This window comes from Vigna umbellata, chromosome 8, assembly GCF_029865625.1.
Source record: "Vigna umbellata cultivar VRB3 chromosome 8, Vumbellata_1.0, whole genome shotgun sequence".
Lineage (NCBI taxonomy): Eukaryota > Viridiplantae > Streptophyta > Magnoliopsida > Fabales > Fabaceae > Vigna > Vigna umbellata.
In genome coordinates, this window is record NC_142172.1 from 15005142 (window position 1) to 15025027 (window position 19886).

Sequence of the window (19886 nt, forward strand, 5' to 3'; positions counted from 1 at the left end):
TTTTATATTTTATGGACAGTTAAACAAAGATTAATTTTGTTATAATTTCAATATAAATTCTGACATTAGAATGAAATGTGAGTATAAGAGAATCAAATTAAAAACACAAATAAGTATATATTATAAGTGAACATCAAAATAATAATGCTTCAATTTAAAAAAAAATCTAAAATAAAGCATCAATATGTGAGACTAATTTCTCTAACCCTAAATCTCTAATTGAAAATTCTAACTGTAAAAATAAAAACGAATATACCATGTAGTCAAAATTTAATTATGATTCAACTCTATAAAAAAGTGAGAATCACCATTTTACTGGTATGACTTAATGACTTTATAACTTAATGAATAACCAATAAATTCTCTCTTTCTTTTTTATTTTATTTTAAGTTACGAATAAAACACTTTCTTTTAAAAGACACTCTCTATTTAGATTAAATAAAATGAAACAAAATAAAATTAACTAGGTTAGGTTTTTTTAAACATAGTTTAGAATTCAAACTAAAAAACAATGTAAAAGTGATGGCAAAACTTATTAAGGGCATTTGGATGTACATGTATTCACTATTTTAAGACACAAGAAGACAAAATGCGATGAGTAGAAATTTCTGAATAGAATTCATTTACACCAATTAAGAAAAATAGTTAATACTATTTAATTTTACCAATCGCAATTTTAAAATATTATTTTTCTAAATACTTCTTGTTAGAATTTGATACAATTAAATGATACCATTAAAGAAATAAAACTTATATTTCTGTTTTTGTTTAAGTTCACCGCACATAGTAATTTGATTGTTTATATATTTGAGTTTGGAGGTAATAAATAATGAAAAGGATGTAAATTTGTTTGGCATCTAAAATTAGTTAGGGTATATTATTAGTATGAATAGATAGATTTCTCAGCTATTAGTTCTACAAAAAAAAAGTTTATTTATGAATTATTATTAACTTATTTATAAGTTATTAAATATTTTAAAGAGGGAATACTATAAAAGGACTTTATAAAATTAAGTGCAGACTTATTTAATTTTACATAAATTTCTTTTTTTTTTTCTAAAATTTATTATAAAAAGATACTCAAGACTTAAACTCACTCACCTATTTCAACAGTGCTATTAGAAACACATAGATGACTTGTTTGCATATTATACAGTTGGTTATGTCTATTAGTTTAATTAACGTTTCAAGTACATTATAAGCTTAATGATTTGTTGTGGTTTATTTTGATTATATTTTAATATACAGTTTGATTATGGATGAACTTCTATAACATATTAAGAATTTGCTTAAAATTCTTGAAAAAGAAACATTAATGTAAACAAGAAAAAATGTATCATTGGAATGAATTGTGCTAATTTCTATAATACTTAACATAAGTTTATTTAAAATTTCTATAACCGTTTGTGAAAGGTGTTAACACAATTGTCGTCTTTAACTAAAATAGTTAAAAGATATTATTATAGTTTTTAATTGGGACAAGGTTTAAGAAAAATCATTTCAAGAATTAATCCTATGATTTATTTAGGTAAAAATTAAATAGGAATTGCATCAATTATTCTACCAAATGATAAAGAATTTTATGATAAATAGGAGTTAGTTCTAATTACTGGAATGGGATTTATTGGTTCAGTTGAAAACTGTTGCTTCTTTTGATTGAAAAAATGAAACTTAGTATTTGAACCTTAAAAATCTGGTCAGAATGGGTAAAGTTGTTTGAAAACTTCTTCCATCATTTGACAATCCCGTGTTATACATTTGTAAATGAGACCATTGTCGAGAGATGTGTTCTTGTCAAACCAATTAAATTGATAACTTCTTAAAATTCAGCTTCAATGAAACCAATCAAATATTTGTCATTTATAAAACCGCCAAAATCATACCGACAATGTATTTTCTTATTACTTATATTACACATACATTTTATGATATAATTATAGATTTTATAATTCTGGTTAACTTTTAGCTGATAATATTATTATTTTATTCATTTGTCAAAATCAGTTACAATATAAAAAGTTATTTTCTTTAGAGATAAACTTTTCTGCTACCATTGCATGTGAAGCTATTAAAGCAAAATGTGTGTCCTACAAAAGGATAAGAATCAAGACTCAAAAATGGATCTCTATCTGGCATAGCTGCATGTCCCTTTCAGGCACAGGGATGTAAAAAGTTGTCAATCCATTCTCTGAGTCATAGTTGAAATCTGTTTGATTGCCAGCTACCAGACACTTCACAGGACACTCAGAAGAATAAGCTCCAAATCTGCCATTTCCCCTCACTTTCACAATAAAAGTTGCTTTTCCTGATTTATCTTCATTAGGGACTTCAGATTCTTTATGGACATCAAAATGTTCCACAGCACCTCCAACGTTTAACATATCCAATAACCCTATAGGTGCAAATGAAATACTTGCCTCAATTTCCTGTTCAACAACACCACTTCACTTAGTATAAATCATGCTGCAATTTCAGTAATAGCCCAATGGTACAAAACCAAAAACTAATAAAGCCTCACCTTGATTGGACAAAAATGGAAAAGTTCATACTCCAGAACTTTCAATGTCACAGGAACCGAAGCACCTTTTGGCAGCCGAATCACCTCACCTAAAACATGGAAACATATTGATAGTTTCAATGAAGTTGAATTGGAGCCTTTTTTACTTACAATACAACTTTTTAATTCATATGTGAAACTAAGTTACCTGATCTGTAGGCATAAACAACAGTGTCACCATGCCAATCAGCACCGGCTACTTGAGCAATGAGGTCAACATCAGAGGCACAAACTGAGCCAGTGAGAGTCCCAGGTGATGGACAATGAATTCGGGTTTTCTTTTGTACCTTGCACCACCCAGCACCTTGGCAATTAAACACACCAACCACGCCAGAGCATTTGTTCAAGTTCCATATCTTGAGCAAGCTGGACATGACAACTTAGGCATATGAACCATCAGAATGTCCCAAAAACATTGCATGAGAAGTGCATTGGTAGAAAATTAAACGAACCTTGTTCCATCTCTTGCTGGATCAAGAAAGAGTGTGTCAACGGTAGGCCTGCCTGGTAACTGAGCACGGAGAACTGAACCATCATACAGAACCAGTCTCTTGAGAAGATTAAAATTGTGCCTTCCTGGCTTATCACTATAAAAGCAACAAATCTACACGTCACAAATGTGCTAATTTCATGTATGGCCTAAAGCAGGACAATATCTGTGACGTACCTAACATAAATTGGACCTCCACTAACTGCACGGGCTGCAGCATGGTACTCTGCTGCTGGATGTAAACTCTAACATAAAAATTCTTTTGTCAAGATCCAGGAAATGTAAAATATAAAAATGCATATTCATTAACTAAATTACTATAACTTCAACTTACATGAAACATGTCCCAGTCAGCTTGCATAAACTCTCCCAGAAAAAGTGTGTTATATGCAACAGATGAAATGTGAATTGTGTGGGAAGCAGGATCACCGGGATAAAAGTCATCAGATGCTCTCACAACAGCAGTCTGCTTTGAACTATAAAGGCCATCAGTGTTATGGCACATACAGGCAATACATCCATTGTCACGAAAATTCAGAGCAACAGAGGCCTCAAGTGCCTGAATATAGCTGCGCGTGAGTGTGACCCTACCACCGTGTCCACTCCCTAGGGTCTCAATAATGTTTTGCACATCAACCTTCACTCCATCTACTCCACATGACGCTAAGTAAGCATGAAGCTCATTGTAGAAATTAAAAACCTTCTTCGGGTGCACCAGTCCCAAGCCATGTACAGACAAGCTGTCCATGACAATGTCTGGTTGGTTTCCTAGCACACCAGGAGACTGTACTGGATATGCCAAGGAAGTGTCGTAATGTTCCATGCCACTTGCTGCAGGCTTCACTCCTCCCCAATAACCAGCCAGAGCATGCCAAACATAAACATATCTGTCCATAATTCACAAACTTAAATTCGGTAAGCGACATCTCATAATTCTCCTCTTACATAAAATTTAAATATCCAAAAGCACTCCAGTTTCAAGGTCTAAGACCATACTTCACATTGTGACATCGCTTTGCTTCATCTACAACATGCTTCAAACCAGAAATTGTGTCATTGCTCTGTCCATTCTTTTGAAATTTAGTATTTCTTTAATACCAGTTAACCTAGTAGCAAACCTGCCGTCATCAAAATTCTCCAAAATATAAATTCAAGTGCTTTAAAATTATAACGGAAAACTGTTAGTAGCTATCAAAACTTAGTAAATCTTACTGTGCTCCTTCTTGTAGAAGACAATCATCATCACTTTTTGGTTTACTTTCAATCTGTTGCCAACCATCATCAATGATGAGGAACCTTGGACTTGTACCTCCCTCTGATAGGCTGAAGTAATATTAAACAAAGTTCAGTGTTTCAGAATTCGGTAACTTGACTGTTCTTCATGGAAACTTGACTCTTCTTCACGACATAAACAAACTAGCACACTATACTATTTCCCTTAAATTACCTTTTGAGGCCTTCCTCAACACCTTCAGCTGTGACATCAGTATAGAAAGCATCCCATGTGCACCAGCCAAACCAGTCAAGAAAAGATGGCAACTGTAAAAGACCAACTAAAAGTAAGAAACAATTGAATCTTTTGTATACAGCTAAGAGGAGATTCTTACTTTTTTCTTCTCACGGTGACGGAAAGTTTGCATATGTTTTTCTACAGCCCTTGAGTGACATTAGAAAAGGAATCAGTAACATTTCAGTAGACAACAAACCAATTCCATTGTTCACCAAAAAAATGACAAATTCAAGTCAATGCAATTTATGTAACTTGAGCTTCACTGATTGTGTAAGGTACTCAGAGACATAACATATTACAGAGACAAGAAGGGAAAGTTGCCTTACTTGACAGCTTGGTTGATGACTTCAAAGGGGTTGGTGCCAGCATGCATGTAGACCAAGTGAAGGCCGTGATTGGTCTGAACAGCAGGATCTCCTGCAAAACCAAACCATACACCAAAAGGAAACATATCGTTTCGGTTCTTTGGGACTCCTCCTTACATATACATTTTGTCCAAAGCTATAAACTCCATTTGATTGATTTAATTGATTGGTAGGAAGCCATTGAGAGGTTTCTTCATCCCATTAGTATATTCACATATGGTAGCTCCACCTCAGCTTCTCTACAAACTTGGGGGAGCTTAATTTCAACCCAGTAGCAGAGTTTGTCATAGCTAACACCAAATCAATTTTCATGGCCAAGAAGCAACTCACCACTCTCAAGGCAAATCTCTATCTCGTTTTTATCATTGCCTTGTAGAACAGCACGGAACTGGCCTTCCAGGAGAGGAAGCAGAACAGTGTAAACTGTTGGAGAATTCTCTTGATAATCTTTACTGTCTTTGCTCTCTATAAGCATGAATTGAGTCTCCAATGGGACATCCCTCCCGCAGGTTCCCACTCTGTGAGTCATCCACCATAACTTAAACCGGAAACAACTCAAGAACCGAAGATCCCTATTCACAAGTAAGCTAAACTTTAGTAAAGAAGATAGATAGCAAGCTAATTCATCAAGGGTCAAACAAGTTTAGATTGTATAAAGCACCTAAAGCTTTGGAAACTAGATACCATGCTATTTCATCAAGCAAGTTTAAATTGTATAAACCAACTAAAGTTTAGGAATGTAGATAGCATACTGATTCATCAAGCAGGTCTATATTGTATAAAGCAATTTATTAAACTAGGTAGAATGCTAATTCATCAAGAATAGAACTAAATTTTACAGAGCAAGTTTATTTATCTCACCCATGTCCATGATCACAACTACAAATCACTACAACATATCGTATATAAGAATAAGTGATAAAGTGGTAAATGGTAAAGGGACTAACTCTAAGACACCCATGGGAAAGACATGCAGACTTTTGCTGTTGGAAGCAGTGGCACCAATAAATGCGCCTGTCACAAGGCCCTTCCCAGTTCCTGGAGTTAGGACAATGTTGTCTGGCACTCCACTCAGTATAATCTTGCCATGAACCACCAGGTTCCCATCATTGATAGAGATCATAGGAGTAACCGTCATGTTTGGAACACTCAACTATTGAAACAACACCACCATATCAAACATTTAGAAGCAGTAAATTAGTATTATTAACTTAAGAAAGTACGGTAACAACAATTGATACTTGAATGCTCTAGATGTTTCAAAGTAAATATAGGGGTAAATTTGAGAGAGGAAGAACTACCCCATATATATTATATTGATGTGATATGAATATTAATTATAATTGAAATAGGGTGATGCATGAGTAATATAAAACAAATAATTATTAGATGGTCCGGATTACAATTTTTATTTATTTTATGCCATGTAATTAAGTGTTTAATTTTATTTATTTTAATATAAGCCCTACATTGATTTATTTAAAATTAAAAAACTATTTATAAACAAAAATTACTTTAATTTAAATCTAATACTAATTTGTTTAAATTAAAAGATTTATTTATGAAGTGTAAAGAGTTTTTATATTAATATTTTCATTTAACTTATAAAATAATTTATTTGTAGAAATCACATTAAAATATACATTTTTATTTATAAATAACTAATATAAACCATTCTAATCGAAAATGAGATTTTCATTGAAGGTACTCTTAATGAATAACTTTGACCACTACATGTAGTTTCAAGTGACGGTATCTAAATATGATTTTGTCGGTAAAATATTACATTTTATACTATTCTTTTTGTTTTTTTTTTTAAAAACTTTCAAACACCGTTATGTTTTATTTTTTAAGAACTAATAATAAAAAGTTTAAAACGATCAGAAAACCCAACAAGGTTAAATTGAAAACCATGTCGATGAGTGAAACACTTTTTATATTTTTTTAATGAATTAATATATTTGTTTAGTCACTTGGTTTTTACTGCATAAAGATTAATATATTAATTTAATTTTAAAAAATTACCTGATAAATTTATTTAATTTTCTAAAAATTACATTAAAATATGTTAATAATAATTTTTAATTTATTAACAACATAAAAGGTTTTACACTGATCATGTATAAAAATAAACTATAATATTATTAGCACTCAACTCAATCAATATTACATGATATAAACACGTATGAAAGTTTAATAATAATAAAAAAAAATGTTATATACAAAGGCATCACAGTAATTATACTGATTTATCTTTCTTCAGTAAGATATGTTTTAACACAAAGATAATTAGGAGAATAATACTTTCTATGAGTTAATACTAACTTCCATATGTTAAAAAATTGTTTATATAACTTCTTTTAAATTATTATTTTTTATTTTGTACTTAAGTTAATTTTAACGAGAATTTAAAAAAATAAAAAAAATTATGTAAATAAAATCCATTCCATAATTTTTTTTCTCTTGATCATACTTTTTTTATAATTATATCTTACCTTAAGGTCTAGTTTTATAAGTAAGTTATCTGAAGATAATTTTAGACAAACATTTATAATTATAGATAATCTCAAATTACTAATTACAAATATAAATTAATCATCACAAGTTAACTCATAAAAACATGAATTAGGGAAACAGAGTACTGATTATGGGTCAGAGTTAATGAAACTGAAGAACTCACCCGAAGAAGAGGATTCAAATATAAGAAACCTTGAGGCAGAAGAAGAACGTGAAACGCAGAATATCAGAATGAGTGTGTAATAACGAAGAAGAGAAGAAACAGTGCTGGTATCAGAAACTCAAAGTTTGTTGCAACTGTTAGCTGAATTCGAATTGGAATATGAAACGAATGAGACTGCAGGGAGCAATTTATAGGAGTGAGCGGGTAAAGGTCGAGCAACTTCTAGGCCTCCATTGATCGAGATTGTGACACGTGGATGTGACACTCAGGGTAGATGGATCTTGGAGAATGGAGAATTTATATAAGGAGAATTTTTGTTTTGTAATGTAGGAAAAATGAATACTACGTGTCTAGAGTTATCACACTATTTTTCGTAAATTTAGGGTTTTCAAAAATAAAATAAATTATTATTTTTAATATTAATAATATATTAATTATTACTTTTTAGTGGTATGAATAGAGGAACATGATGTTCATTGGAACATATGTTATCATGAATATTTCTATATTATATTAAAATTTATATAATTCAAAGGTCATACCCTAAAAGCCTAATTCTATATGTTTCTATTAATAAAAAATTCTGTTAAGTCATTACAAACATTAAGTTACAATAAAAATATTCTTAAATTCAATCAGTATTATGTTTCTATTAATACTTGTCATAAATTTAATCACATTAAAAGTAACTTATAGTGAAATAAAATAATTTGGACATAAATGTTCTTAGGTTCCTCACTAAATATGGTGCTCATCCTAACATCGATGCATGTTGATTCCAACGTTTAGCAATTCTTCATTGTCATTCTTAATAAGTATAATAATATACTTATTTTATCTTAAAATGTTGAGAACATCAAAATATATTATTTTATCAAATTATAAAAAAAAATTAAAAACTAAAAAACATGATAATGACAGCATTAAAGAAAATGGTTTCTACCTTTCGGGAAGAATCCAGTGTGGGCATTCTTATATTGTAGATGACATCATTCATTACACATGATAGATATTTTGAAACTCAGAATTTGTGATTGGAAACTTTGTTCCATTTGAGATTCACTAAAACCAATATTAGTTCAAGGCATACAAAATAATAAAATAACGAAAGGAAATAAAAGATATTGAAAGTTTTGGATAAAATAGAAAGACTGAAAGATGACTATCCTTTACGTAATTTAATCTTTTAATTGTTTTAGAAAATTTCCAAGTTTAACCTGTTCTTATTCAGCTTTGTAGTAGCAATTATTCTTTACTATGTCACAATATACAATCATAACTAACCTTAACAATGAATGGTTCTTCTAATATTTCTATAGATTTGTAGTCTCTTTTAATGCAAATTTTAATGTTGCCCTAGCAAATTTATTAAGTTAAAACTCAGCCATAATAATAATAATAATAATAATAATAATAATAATAATAATATTAATAATAACGAAAAACAAACTTGTTTGCTTCAAATCTACGTGTCCATGCTAAGAGTTGATAAAATAAAGTTAAATGCATTTTTAATTTTTAAATTTTAATGTAAAATTAAAATTTATCTCTTTATACTTTTAAATTTTTATTTTTAAATTTTATTCAATATAATCATTTTAATTAATATTAAAATAAAAATATATCGAATAGTATAAACCATTTAAATGTTATCGTAGACGTGTTTTTTTTACACCTAAAAATTATAACATAGTTGAGTTTTTTAAATGATAACTACAAAATATTTTGCAAACATTAACTATGACTTTTGTTGTTGTCAATGTTACTCGAAGAAAATTTTCAACCAACATCGTTCAAGAAGTCGGTAGAAAAATCTCAACTTACAATATCATAGAAATATTTTTAATTGATGTGAACATAACTAATTAAAAAACAACTTAAATAAAAGTTAATCTAGAATAAAACAATATCATCTATTAATATTTTTATGATTAGTTAATGTATAAATAACTTTTATATAATAATTCATTCGTTATATCAGAAATATTTTGGACAAAGAGTTAAAATTATTTTTCTTCAATAATTTTTTAAATAAGATTACTAACTTCGAAACACAATTAAATCCTTTCCTTATTGTATTTTTCTTGTTTTCACACAAAGATTTTTATTGAGAAACGTGATAATGGACTAAAAAATGACTTACTTTTTTTTCAATATTTTTTTGTAAAATATGATTTCTTAAATAATGAACATCAATGAATGAGAGGTGTTACCAATAATGATTGTATTGGTTGTCCATTTGTTCTATATTTTATGTTTAAGAATGTTAAGTAAATAGTAACATTTAATTTGTTTGTAATCCTTGAGTTCGTTCATTTAAGTTACATTTGTATCTATAAGTAAAAGCTCTGATTTGGTGGAAAGATATAATAAATCATTTGAATACATTTTCTCTTATTCTCGTTATCTATTCTTTATTATGCTAAGTTTAAAATTCCACATAATTATAATATAATCACAACTATTTGAAAAATTTTACACTCACATTTTGAAACCAACATGTTTCACCAATTCCTATCTCAAATGACGCCTTCAACCAACAAAAACAACTTACAAATAAAATCAAGCAAATCATAGACATATTATATATATATTCCAATTTTTATAAATGAATCCTAAATTCTTATAAGTGTTTTCTTTTAGAATACACACATTAATTATAAATTTTTTAGATTTTTTTTTTCACAATTTTTTTCAGAAGTAAATCCTAAATTTTAGAAGTTTTTATTTTCTTAGAATCACTATTTTCCGTTTTAATTCAAAATAGCTAGGATATTTAATAATCTAATTTATTTTATCAACACAAGTAAAGACATGTGTTATGTATGTTTATTGTTATTTTGTTTATAATAACAAAAAATAATAAAATTATAATTATAAAAGTAAATATATATAATTTTTACAATAAAAGATAATTTTTATTTATTCTGTATATATTTTTTCTTGTAGATAATTATTTTAATTTTAAAAAAATAGTTAAATTTAAAGAAAAATAGTTAAATAGAAAAAATTATTAAATTTTAAAGCACAATTACTTAAAAGGTAAAATTGATAAGTAATTAATTTAGTTTAAAAGTATTGTTTACTAAAAATAAAATTAAGAAACAAAATATATATACTAAAAAGGTGATTTTTTTTTTATATATAAGAGTATAGATATTGAATTCATTGTCATATAACATGAGATTGTATAGACTAAATATATCATCGAATATTCGAATAATGAATGAAAAACTATATAAATCCCACATGAAATTTAGGTCACTAAACATACTCTTATCTTCACAGCAAAAGAACATTTTAGCGAAAATTTAAAAACCAGAAAGGAAAAAGCAACAAACAAAAACAATGACAAGAAATTAGTTCTTTTGTTTTTATACTTTAGATTTTTAATACTTTAGATTGTTAGTGTATAAGCCAAGGCAACTGTTGTTTAGCCGTTTTTGGCCAGTTGTACTTTGCTATTATAAAAACCCAACACTTGTACTTATTTCATAGTTAGTGGAGTGAATAATACACACAAATTATTCAATGTATATTGAGTTTTGTCTTCTTTCTATGGTCACTTCATCTGGTCGTTTGGTACTTTAGTGCTTTGCCATTTGGTGCAATAGTATTATGCTGGTTTGTTAGTTCTCAAGCGTCTGGTGTAGGCATTCTCAAACCGTTCATTCAGTGCAATAGTACTATGTTGGTTCGTTCGTTCTCAAGCGTTCGATGCAGGCATTCTCAGACCGTTCGGTTTGGTGCTATAGGTTCAAACCCTCGTTCTCTACCTTTCTAACAATGGTATCCAGAGCTCAGGTTCGAGACTTGGGAGCTTCATAAATCATCAAGGCTTGGCGAAGGGTGGTTGAAGCGTGAAGAAGATCAAGACTGTGATTCTTGGTAAAAGATTGAGGGTGTAAAGGATGACCAACAGTGATATCTCATCCGCTAATCTACCAATTCTCACAGAGAAAAATTGGAGCAGATGGAGTACACAGATGCGGATCCTATTCAAATACCAAGATGTGCATGAGGTGGTTGAAGGTGATCATCAAGAATTTCCTGCGGGTGCAGCTGATGATCAAAAGGTCGAGGAGAGAAAGAAAGACAATAAAGCGTTGTTCATTATTCACCAATGTGTAGATGATACTCACTTTGAAAAATCCAGCATGCAAAAACTGCGAGGCAAGCTTGGAGTATCTGATACTGGAGGAGAAAAGATCAAGAAGGTCAAGTTGCAGACGTTAAGGAGGCAGTATGAGTTGATGCAGATGATGGAGGGTGATAGAGTTAGAGAGTACTTTGATAAAGTGATTGCCATCACCAATCAAATGAAGGGATGTGGATAAGTCATCACAGACTTAATGGTCATTGAAAAGATCATTAGGTCTTTGTCTCAAAAATTCGATTACATAGTTGTGGCTATAGAAGAATCAAGAGAGTTGGATAAGATGAAGATAGAAGAATTGCAAAGCTTCCTGGTAGCACACGAGATGAGGATGTTTGATATAGAAATCCAATCAGGAGTGATGAGCAGGCATTGAAGGTGCATCATTCCGAGAATGAAGAGAAGAAAACATTCAAGAAATGGAAAGGGAAACGTGGAAAAGGGAAGTGGAGAAATGATAAGAACAAAGATGATCAAGATGAAACTTCAACAGAGGAGGAGAATGACAAATCAGATAAGAACTTCCGCAAGAAAGACAAGAGGAATGTTGAATGTTTCAATTGTCATAAGTACGGGCACTACTCTTATGAGTGTTATGCTGAAAAGGAAGAGCAGAAGAAGGTTCAAGGAAAGGAGACTTATATGGCTCAAGAAGAATCTGATTCAGAACCCCTCACATTGATGGTAACTACATGTGCATAAAACTCACACTCTCAAGATCAAATATGGTATTTGGATTCGGGATATTCGAATCATATGACTTGCCACAGAAAATTGTTGATGAATTTTGATGAAACCAAGAAGAGTAGGGCGAAATGTGTTGATGATAATACTTTGAAGGTAGAGGGAATTGGTGATGTTGTTATCAGAAGGAAGAATGGGTCGCGTGCCATTATAACTAATGTGTTATTTGTGCCTACAATGAGATGCAATCTTCTGAGTATTGGCCAGTTGATTCAAAAGGGTTTTACAACAGTAATGAGAGGCTTCAATAAGGTTGAGTTGTTTGATAAAAATAAAAACCTGATCTTGAGAAGCAAGATCTCAAAGAATAAAACATTTCAGATCAGCATGGAGGTAGTGGAGAATGTTCAGTGTATGTCTGATGTGAATTGGAGGAGCCCGCAACAACTAGAAATGAAGCAAAAACAAATCAGCTTAGTGAAGTCTACAATGTGTGGAGAATCTGGCAACACAGTAGAGCAGAAGCAAACTTTGGAAGCAATGGAGGTGTGAAAAATAGTGAGCATCACTCTAAAGCTGCTAGAACACAAAGGAGACACGTGCTGCCACAGAGATTCAGTGAATGTGAGGTGTATACTAATACACAAATTGGTGATGAAGGAGATCTGGTGCACATAGCTATGTTTGCAGGTGCAGAACCGATCGATGAAGTAGAAGCTTTGAAGAAATCTGTGTGGAGGGATGCAATGAAAGAATAAAATTAAGTCCATTGAGAAGAATAGAACCTAGAAGTTAGTTGATCTTCCAACTGGGAAGAAAAGCATTGGAGTGAAGTGGGTGTTCAAGCAGAAGCTTAAGCTAGAGGGATCTATATCCAAGCACAAAGCAAGACTGGTTGCAAAGGGTGTTCATGGACCCTTGGAGGAAGAGTTCTATGTCCAACAGCCTCATGGTTTTGTTGAAAGGAGAAAAGGAAGATATGAAGGAAGTGCTGCCAAAAAGAATAATTCTAATGAGGCATGGGGAGTTGTAGGGGAACCGAGACATGGCGACGTACACCACAACTCCCGACCACAACATTCATTTAACCGTGCAGGGCATCGCACAAGAGCGTCAAACTGGCGTCCGCCTCTGCCGTGTGATTGGCTGGGATGACTACTCTACGGATTGGCGAGTGCAATTCAACGTGTTGCCGTACGCACGCACGCAATCAACGCTACACGAGGTAGGTTGGTGTTTCTCGAAGAAGAGGATGAGTGTTATCTCCCTAGGTGGTTGTCTTAGAGGGGAGTGTTAGTGTGTAAGCCAAAACAGTTGTTGTTTAATCGTATTTGGCCAGTTGTACTTTGCTATTATCAAAACCCAACACCTATACCTATTTCATGATTAGTGGAGTGAATAATATACACAGATTATTCAACGCATATTGAGTTTTGTCTTCTTTCTCTAGTCACTTCATCTGGTCGTTCGATACTTTAGTGCTTTGTCGTTCGGTACAATAGTACTCTGCTGGTTCGTTTGTTCTCAGGCGTCCGGTGCAGGCATTCTCAAACCGTTTGTTCGGTGCAATAGTACTCTACTGGTTCGTTCGTCAGGCGTCTGGTGCAGGCATTCTCAGACTGTTCGGTTCGATGCAATAGATTCAAACCCTATTTCTCTACCTTTCTAACATATATAATTTAAATATATATATTCATAATTATTTGTATATTTTGATCATTGAAATTGAATAATGTATAATATACATACATGATATAGAGAGTGGAAAGGTTAATGAATCTGTAAATAGAAAATCTGTAATATTAGAAAGACATTGAAATTACAAAAGAGTATAGTGTTACACTTTTCAATAAAAGTTTTGACCTTTGATTGCTTAAGCAGTAAGCTGAGGGCAATGGTTATAAGAAAAAAATTGAGAAAATAATAAGGATGAAGGGAAAACAGTAAAAGGATGGGTTTTCCTTTGGCTTTGTTCGAGGTAAAGAAGTTGTGATTTCTAAAGTCCGCTACCGCCATTGTTTAACTGCAAAGATCCGTCCTTGATCAACTTCTGACTTAGGCTAGAAAACCTCTCTCTTGAATACTGCCTTGATGCTTTTCTCCAATCTGTGCCAGCCTTCATCATTGTAGCAAATTCCTCATAGCTTATTTTTCCATCCTGCAATCACATGAATACAAAGCTCAAAGGCTGGTTCCAGACAAGACATGATCTTTAAATCAAGATCTAGATCGACAACATTATAGACATTAGTAAAGATTCATCTTCCAGGTTCACAACTCCTGAGAGGACCCACAAGAGTTCCAGAACGACTGATAGCTCTGGTTTTGTCTTCTAGACGGTTAAAAGAACAGAAAATGAGGTTGTCTGTTCTCTTTGTACACCCCACCCACATGACATTTGAAACTCCCTTGCAAGGCAAAGTTTACAAAAGGACAATATCACTCATGCTATGTTTGGAAGTCTTTGGGCTGTGGAGAATTGCGTGGAAGATGCTTTTGTCTGGTTGATTAAGGAAAGGGACGGGTTTTCATTTTCCCTAGTTTGATTGAAAAAGTTCAAAATAAACGTTTTAAAACCCACTAGGATCAGCCTAACAGTAGAGGATTTGGGTAGTTTACACAAGGTTTTAAATTCAAACTTTGTTGTTGTCTATACACCAAAAATTAACGTTTTTAAACTAGAGGGAAAGAGATAAGTTATAAAAATTTTAAAAAGCAATCTTCATGTTTTTTTTGTTAAAAACATGTAATTAGTAAGAATGCATAATTTACTTTTCTGCTGAGTTCATTATCACAATAAAATTGAATTTGATACAGTCAAGATGTAGAAACTTTAAACCCATATAAAATAAATTGAATAAATAAAAATTGAAATATACTGACCTTATCTGTGTCAACATCATGCATAATTGCATTGATGACTTCGTCGATGTTTGTTTCAACCTCATCAGCTAAGGCATTATGTAACTCTTCAATTTCAATATATCCACTTTCATTATTATCAAAAAATTGGAAGGCTTTGTGAATGTGCTCATCATGGTCTATCTTTCTCAGATGAATAGATATGGCAACAAACTCTCCATAATCTAGATACCCATCTTTGTCTGAATCACCCTGTATTAAGCAGCATCCACCCAAAGATTAAAAGCTGAAGAAAGCTTTCTAAGGGTATGATTGTAAAACAATAATTTAAAACAGTCAACTCAGATAATCTTTTCCATTAAGGTAAAACAGGATAAAACAGGAAATAGCATCGAAAGGATAGAGAATGTCTGATTGTAACAGTATATTACTTAAAAATATACCTACTTAAAAAAAAACAGTGTGTTAGAATGAACGAACTAATTACCATACGCAGTATAATATCCGAAGTTTACACTTAGTTTGATATATTACAACGAAAATAATTTTGAAAAACATGAGAAGAAACCACTTTTTTCTTCACCCATAAATTGTGGAACAAATAGAAGATTCCAGAGTAAGCGAAAAAATACTCACAACTTCCATGAGTATATGTACATCTCCGTCAGGAATTTGGTGACCTAGTTTCTGCAACCCTTCTCGCAGCTCATCAATGTTAATTTTTCCATTATTACCTGTATCCATCAGGTCGAATCCCTCTTTTATTCCAGCAGCTTCTTCTGAAGACAAATGTTCTGCAATCACCTGTTCATATGAAAGTCAACAGAACATAGTAGATAAATTATAAATCGATATATTAATAAACAATTTTGGAGAGTATTTCCCATAAGATTATTCAAATACGGTTTAGAACATTACCCTCAAAGCTCTTTTCTTAAGCTTGTTCATTACAGAAAATTGCATGAGCTTTGATCTGACAGTTTCTCCCAATGAAACATTAGGAGCTTTCTTTGCATTCTGTAACCATGGATGATCTGCATTTAGTGAAGAAGCAACATTACCATCCTCACATTTTTGTCACGAAACATTTTATCATAGTAGTCCATCTTATAAGGAAAAAAACCAAATAATTCTACACTTAATCTCCCTCCGCAGTAATACGACATGCATAATATATATATACCTAACACTTCTTGTGCAGTAAGCCGGCGCTTTGGGTCAGGATCAAGCATCTTCTTCACAAGGTCTTTTGCATTATCAGAAACCTTGGGCCATGGTTCCCTTCTAAAATCAACAACAGACCGAATAATTGCTTGAGCAACGCCCTGTTCAGTTTCTGCAAGAAATAATTGTATGACACAAATTTTGCTTAACGATGGAAGATAAGTGAAACACTATTGATAATTCCATCCTTTATCTGATATTAAACCTACAATACATAAAAAATATCATACGAGCACCAAATAATTTTTTTCTATGTTAAAAGATCACTACAAGTAAATAATTCTTTTTCTATCTTGTAACCAATGACATAATATTTTTCTTCCAACGCAAAGAACTATATTTCTAACATTACTATAGTAAATATTTATTGTTAGTACAAAAGGGCGAACCACCACACACACTGACCTAAATAAGTGATCCAAAAGTGGATTCTGAGCTACTTAAGATCTAAGACTCTCGGAAAAGCCACAAACATCATTCAGAATACTAAACTAACCTGCCCAAAAAGGTGGGACACCACAGAGTAAGATGTAAAGAATTACTCCAGCACTCCAAATATCTACTTCAGGGCCATAATTACGCTTTAATACTTCAGGAGCCATGTAATATGGACTTCCAACTATCTCATTAAACTTTTCACCTGCAGAAAAAGGCAAACTTCAACTTATTGTAAAGGCATAGCAGCATCAAAATGTTGAGGATCAAACAACAACAGCATCGAGATTTAATAACTAGCCAAAGCATTGCCTGGTTTGAAGATAACCGACAATCCAAAGTCAATTGCTTTCAGAGGTGCTGACTCCTTCTTGTTTCCAAACAAAAAGTTCTCAGGTTTGAGATCTCTATGCATCACACCATGTTTGTGGCACATCTAAACCACATAAAAAATACAAAAGAGTAATGATTTAATATCAAATTTAGAATAACCAATAATATATATATATATATATATATATATATATATATATAGAGAGAGAGAGAGAGAGAGAGAGAGAGAGAGAGAGAGAGAGAGACTCTAGGCACATAGGTGCAGTGAAGAGCAAATAATTTTCATAGAAACCAAGAAACAAACTGTAACCAGTCCCAATATTTCAACTCCAAAGGTTTAAAGGCCATTCATGCATAGTATATCATTTATTTGCAGGTCTGATAAGTGAGATATACAAAAGAGCTCTTTCATCAACAGAGATAAAAGGAAATTCCCTTTTAAATATTCATCTGATAAACGTGGAAACTTCCATAAAAAGTAAACAAAACACAGCACAATAAAATACAGTAATACTGAGTCTTCTGCACCGATTTAAACATTGAATTGCACACACCAATTAGTTTCGTAATTATTATGCTATTTTCTTTAATTTCAAACTAATATCACAATTAAAATTTCAATTTACTTCAAATTATTCATCATTTAAAATTTAACAAAAGAGATGATTTTTTTTCCTGATCCCACAATGAATAAAAAAAGAGAAATAACATAAAACTACAACCATCAGCTAATTTAATACCTAAAATCTCAACATTATTTTAGTATCCAAAATTATCAGTCAATATTTATCACTAATAACATCAACATCAAGTAATACTCATTTTAGCCATTTTAAAATTCCATGACAAGCACTAAACCAGCCAATATTTCAAAACTTCAGAGGTTAAAACATCCTAAATCATTACTTTTTTCTGGAGAATCTAAACCATTACTTTAAATTAATTAATTAATGAATTAAATTCATAATCTAATGTTTGACTATAATTATAAAAAAAAATCAATGCAACTGCGTCACTGCTTCTATTATTCTTCTCTAATTAGTTAAAATTTATGCTTGATATCTGTATCAACAGTTAAGGCAAACCTCCATCATGCAAATTACTGAAGAATTCTTTTTTTTTTTTTTTCATTTCATAAGTCATATATCATTCTAAGAATTCTTTCTTCTGCAAGTTGGAAACCGAGACTTTGAACCGAATACAGTAACATGGCATAGGAGCTAGAAAGTGAGCCCACCGGGCTCACCGTATGTTGAGATGAAAATGGGTTAATCTGGCTCAGAGTTAAAAATGGGTCAAATTAACCCAACTTACTTTATAACAAATAAGAGAATTTCCTACCCAACTACTCGAATTATGATATATTTGGAGTTGTGGCAGATAGACTCCTAATTTATTTTATATATTTATTCCAAAAGGAACAGTGTGTGTTGGTTGGTTCTACCCAGCTATTTATGCACTAAAACCAATAGTCATTTCTCCAGGGATTAAAAATTCATATATATAAATGAGTAGGAGTTAATCCACCCCGGACCTACCTCAAACCCAGATTAGTGAATTGGGTTCATATTGTTCAAAATTCAAAAGAAAGTTTTTTTTTTTTTTCCATTGCGCGCTGAGCGGATTTGCTCATTGGTTTGGACAAATTTGACACCCCTACCGCGGCAACCACCATCCAACGACGCGTATTGGAACTAAATTTAACTTACACACGAAAAAGAAAGACGAGTTAACGACCATGCAAAAGCGGTGAAGAGAAAGGATTTGGCAGCGGACCTGGACGACTTCCACGATGGTTTTGACGACGGTTGCGGCGGCGCGCTCGGTGTAGTGGCCGCGTGCGACAATGCGGTCGAAGAGCTCGCCGCCCTCGCAGAGCTCCATGACGAGGTGAACAGCACTGTCGTCTTCGAATGTGTCCTTGAGCGAGACGATGTTGGGGTGTTTGGGCAAGTGTCGCATGATCTCCACCTCCCTCCGCACATCCTCGATATCAATGGCGGTTCGCAGTTTCTTCTTGGATATCGATTTGCACGCCCACTCCTCCTTCGTCTCCTTGTCACGGCACAGGTACGTCACGCCGAACTCCCCTCGGCCCAGCTCTCGGCCCAATTCATAGCGCAGCCCAATGTCCCGGCCGGTGGGGTCCTTGAGCACGACGAGCTTCTTGGCCGCCGCTTCCTCCCGCTTCCTCTGCCTCCTCTCCCGTCTGATCCTCACCGGAGTCACGCAACTGTTCCCCATATCTCCAATGCGTTACACCTTTTGAAAAAGGGAGAATGAATTGGAACGAAAGGAGTGAATGAATATGAAAAGGAGAAAGAGGGTTTTGGAGAGAGTGAAGGATGAAACGCGGGACGCAGGGTCCAGCGTCACCGTCTTCTTCTTCTTCTTCCTTAACCCTCTCTTTTTCGCTTGTTCTTCTTGTTCATTTTTTTTCTCTCTAACTTTAATGGCGTGGAAAATGTGACTATTTCCATTTTTGTCCTCTGCGGTAGTTGCCTTTATTTCCTGTGGGTTTTATTTTTGGCAATGATGACGTGTCACATTACCTGTCTCTGTTACAAAAAGAAGCTTCATTAACTAATTA

The 19886-nt window shown here is 32.6% G+C and overlaps 3 protein-coding genes across 4 annotated transcripts; all 3 read right to left on the reverse strand.

The window, feature by feature from the left end:
• Positions 1–1960: 1960 nt before the first annotated feature.
• LOC124821951 (putative galactinol--sucrose galactosyltransferase 2) lies at positions 1961–7744 on the reverse strand. Of its 2 annotated transcripts, XM_088097022.1 has the most exons (14): positions 7603–7744; positions 5870–6075; positions 5253–5494; positions 4884–4974; positions 4655–4703; positions 4495–4586; positions 4260–4370; positions 4044–4165; positions 3382–3934; positions 3225–3292; positions 3010–3144; positions 2706–2923; positions 2519–2607; positions 1961–2426 (listed from the first exon to the last, which is right to left on the reverse strand). In XM_088097022.1, exons 9-14 carry the CDS (start codon positions 3868–3870, stop codon positions 2112–2114), a joined length of 1314 nt encoding a protein of 437 aa, XP_087953148.1. In that variant the 5' UTR covers positions 3871–3934; positions 4044–4165; positions 4260–4370; positions 4495–4586; positions 4655–4703; positions 4884–4974; positions 5253–5494; positions 5870–6075; positions 7603–7744; the 3' UTR covers positions 1961–2111. The 2 variants fall into 2 exon arrangements, with proteins under 2 accessions (XP_087953148.1, XP_087953149.1); XM_088097023.1 differs by lacking the exons at positions 5870–6075; positions 7603–7744 and having other exon boundaries at positions 4884–5168; positions 5253–5267.
• On the reverse strand, positions 4256–6060 carry LOC148194101 (putative galactinol--sucrose galactosyltransferase 2). Its single transcript, XM_088097108.1, has 6 exons — positions 5870–6060; positions 5253–5494; positions 4884–4974; positions 4655–4703; positions 4495–4586; positions 4256–4370 (listed from the first exon to the last, which is right to left on the reverse strand). The coding sequence occupies exons 1-6, from the start codon at positions 6058–6060 to the stop codon at positions 4256–4258; spliced, it is 780 nt and encodes a 259-aa protein (XP_087953234.1).
• Positions 7745–14216: 6472 nt separating the features above from the next.
• LOC124836332 (calcium-dependent protein kinase 32-like) lies at positions 14217–19750 on the reverse strand. The gene is made up of 8 exons (XM_047311481.2): positions 19073–19750; positions 17276–17399; positions 17025–17168; positions 16488–16640; positions 16223–16338; positions 15941–16108; positions 15326–15556; positions 14217–14600 (listed from the first exon to the last, which is right to left on the reverse strand). The coding sequence occupies exons 1-8, from the start codon at positions 19538–19540 to the stop codon at positions 14439–14441; spliced, it is 1566 nt and encodes a 521-aa protein (XP_047167437.2). The 5' UTR covers positions 19541–19750; the 3' UTR covers positions 14217–14438.
• Between the last annotated feature and the right edge of the window lie 136 nt (positions 19751–19886).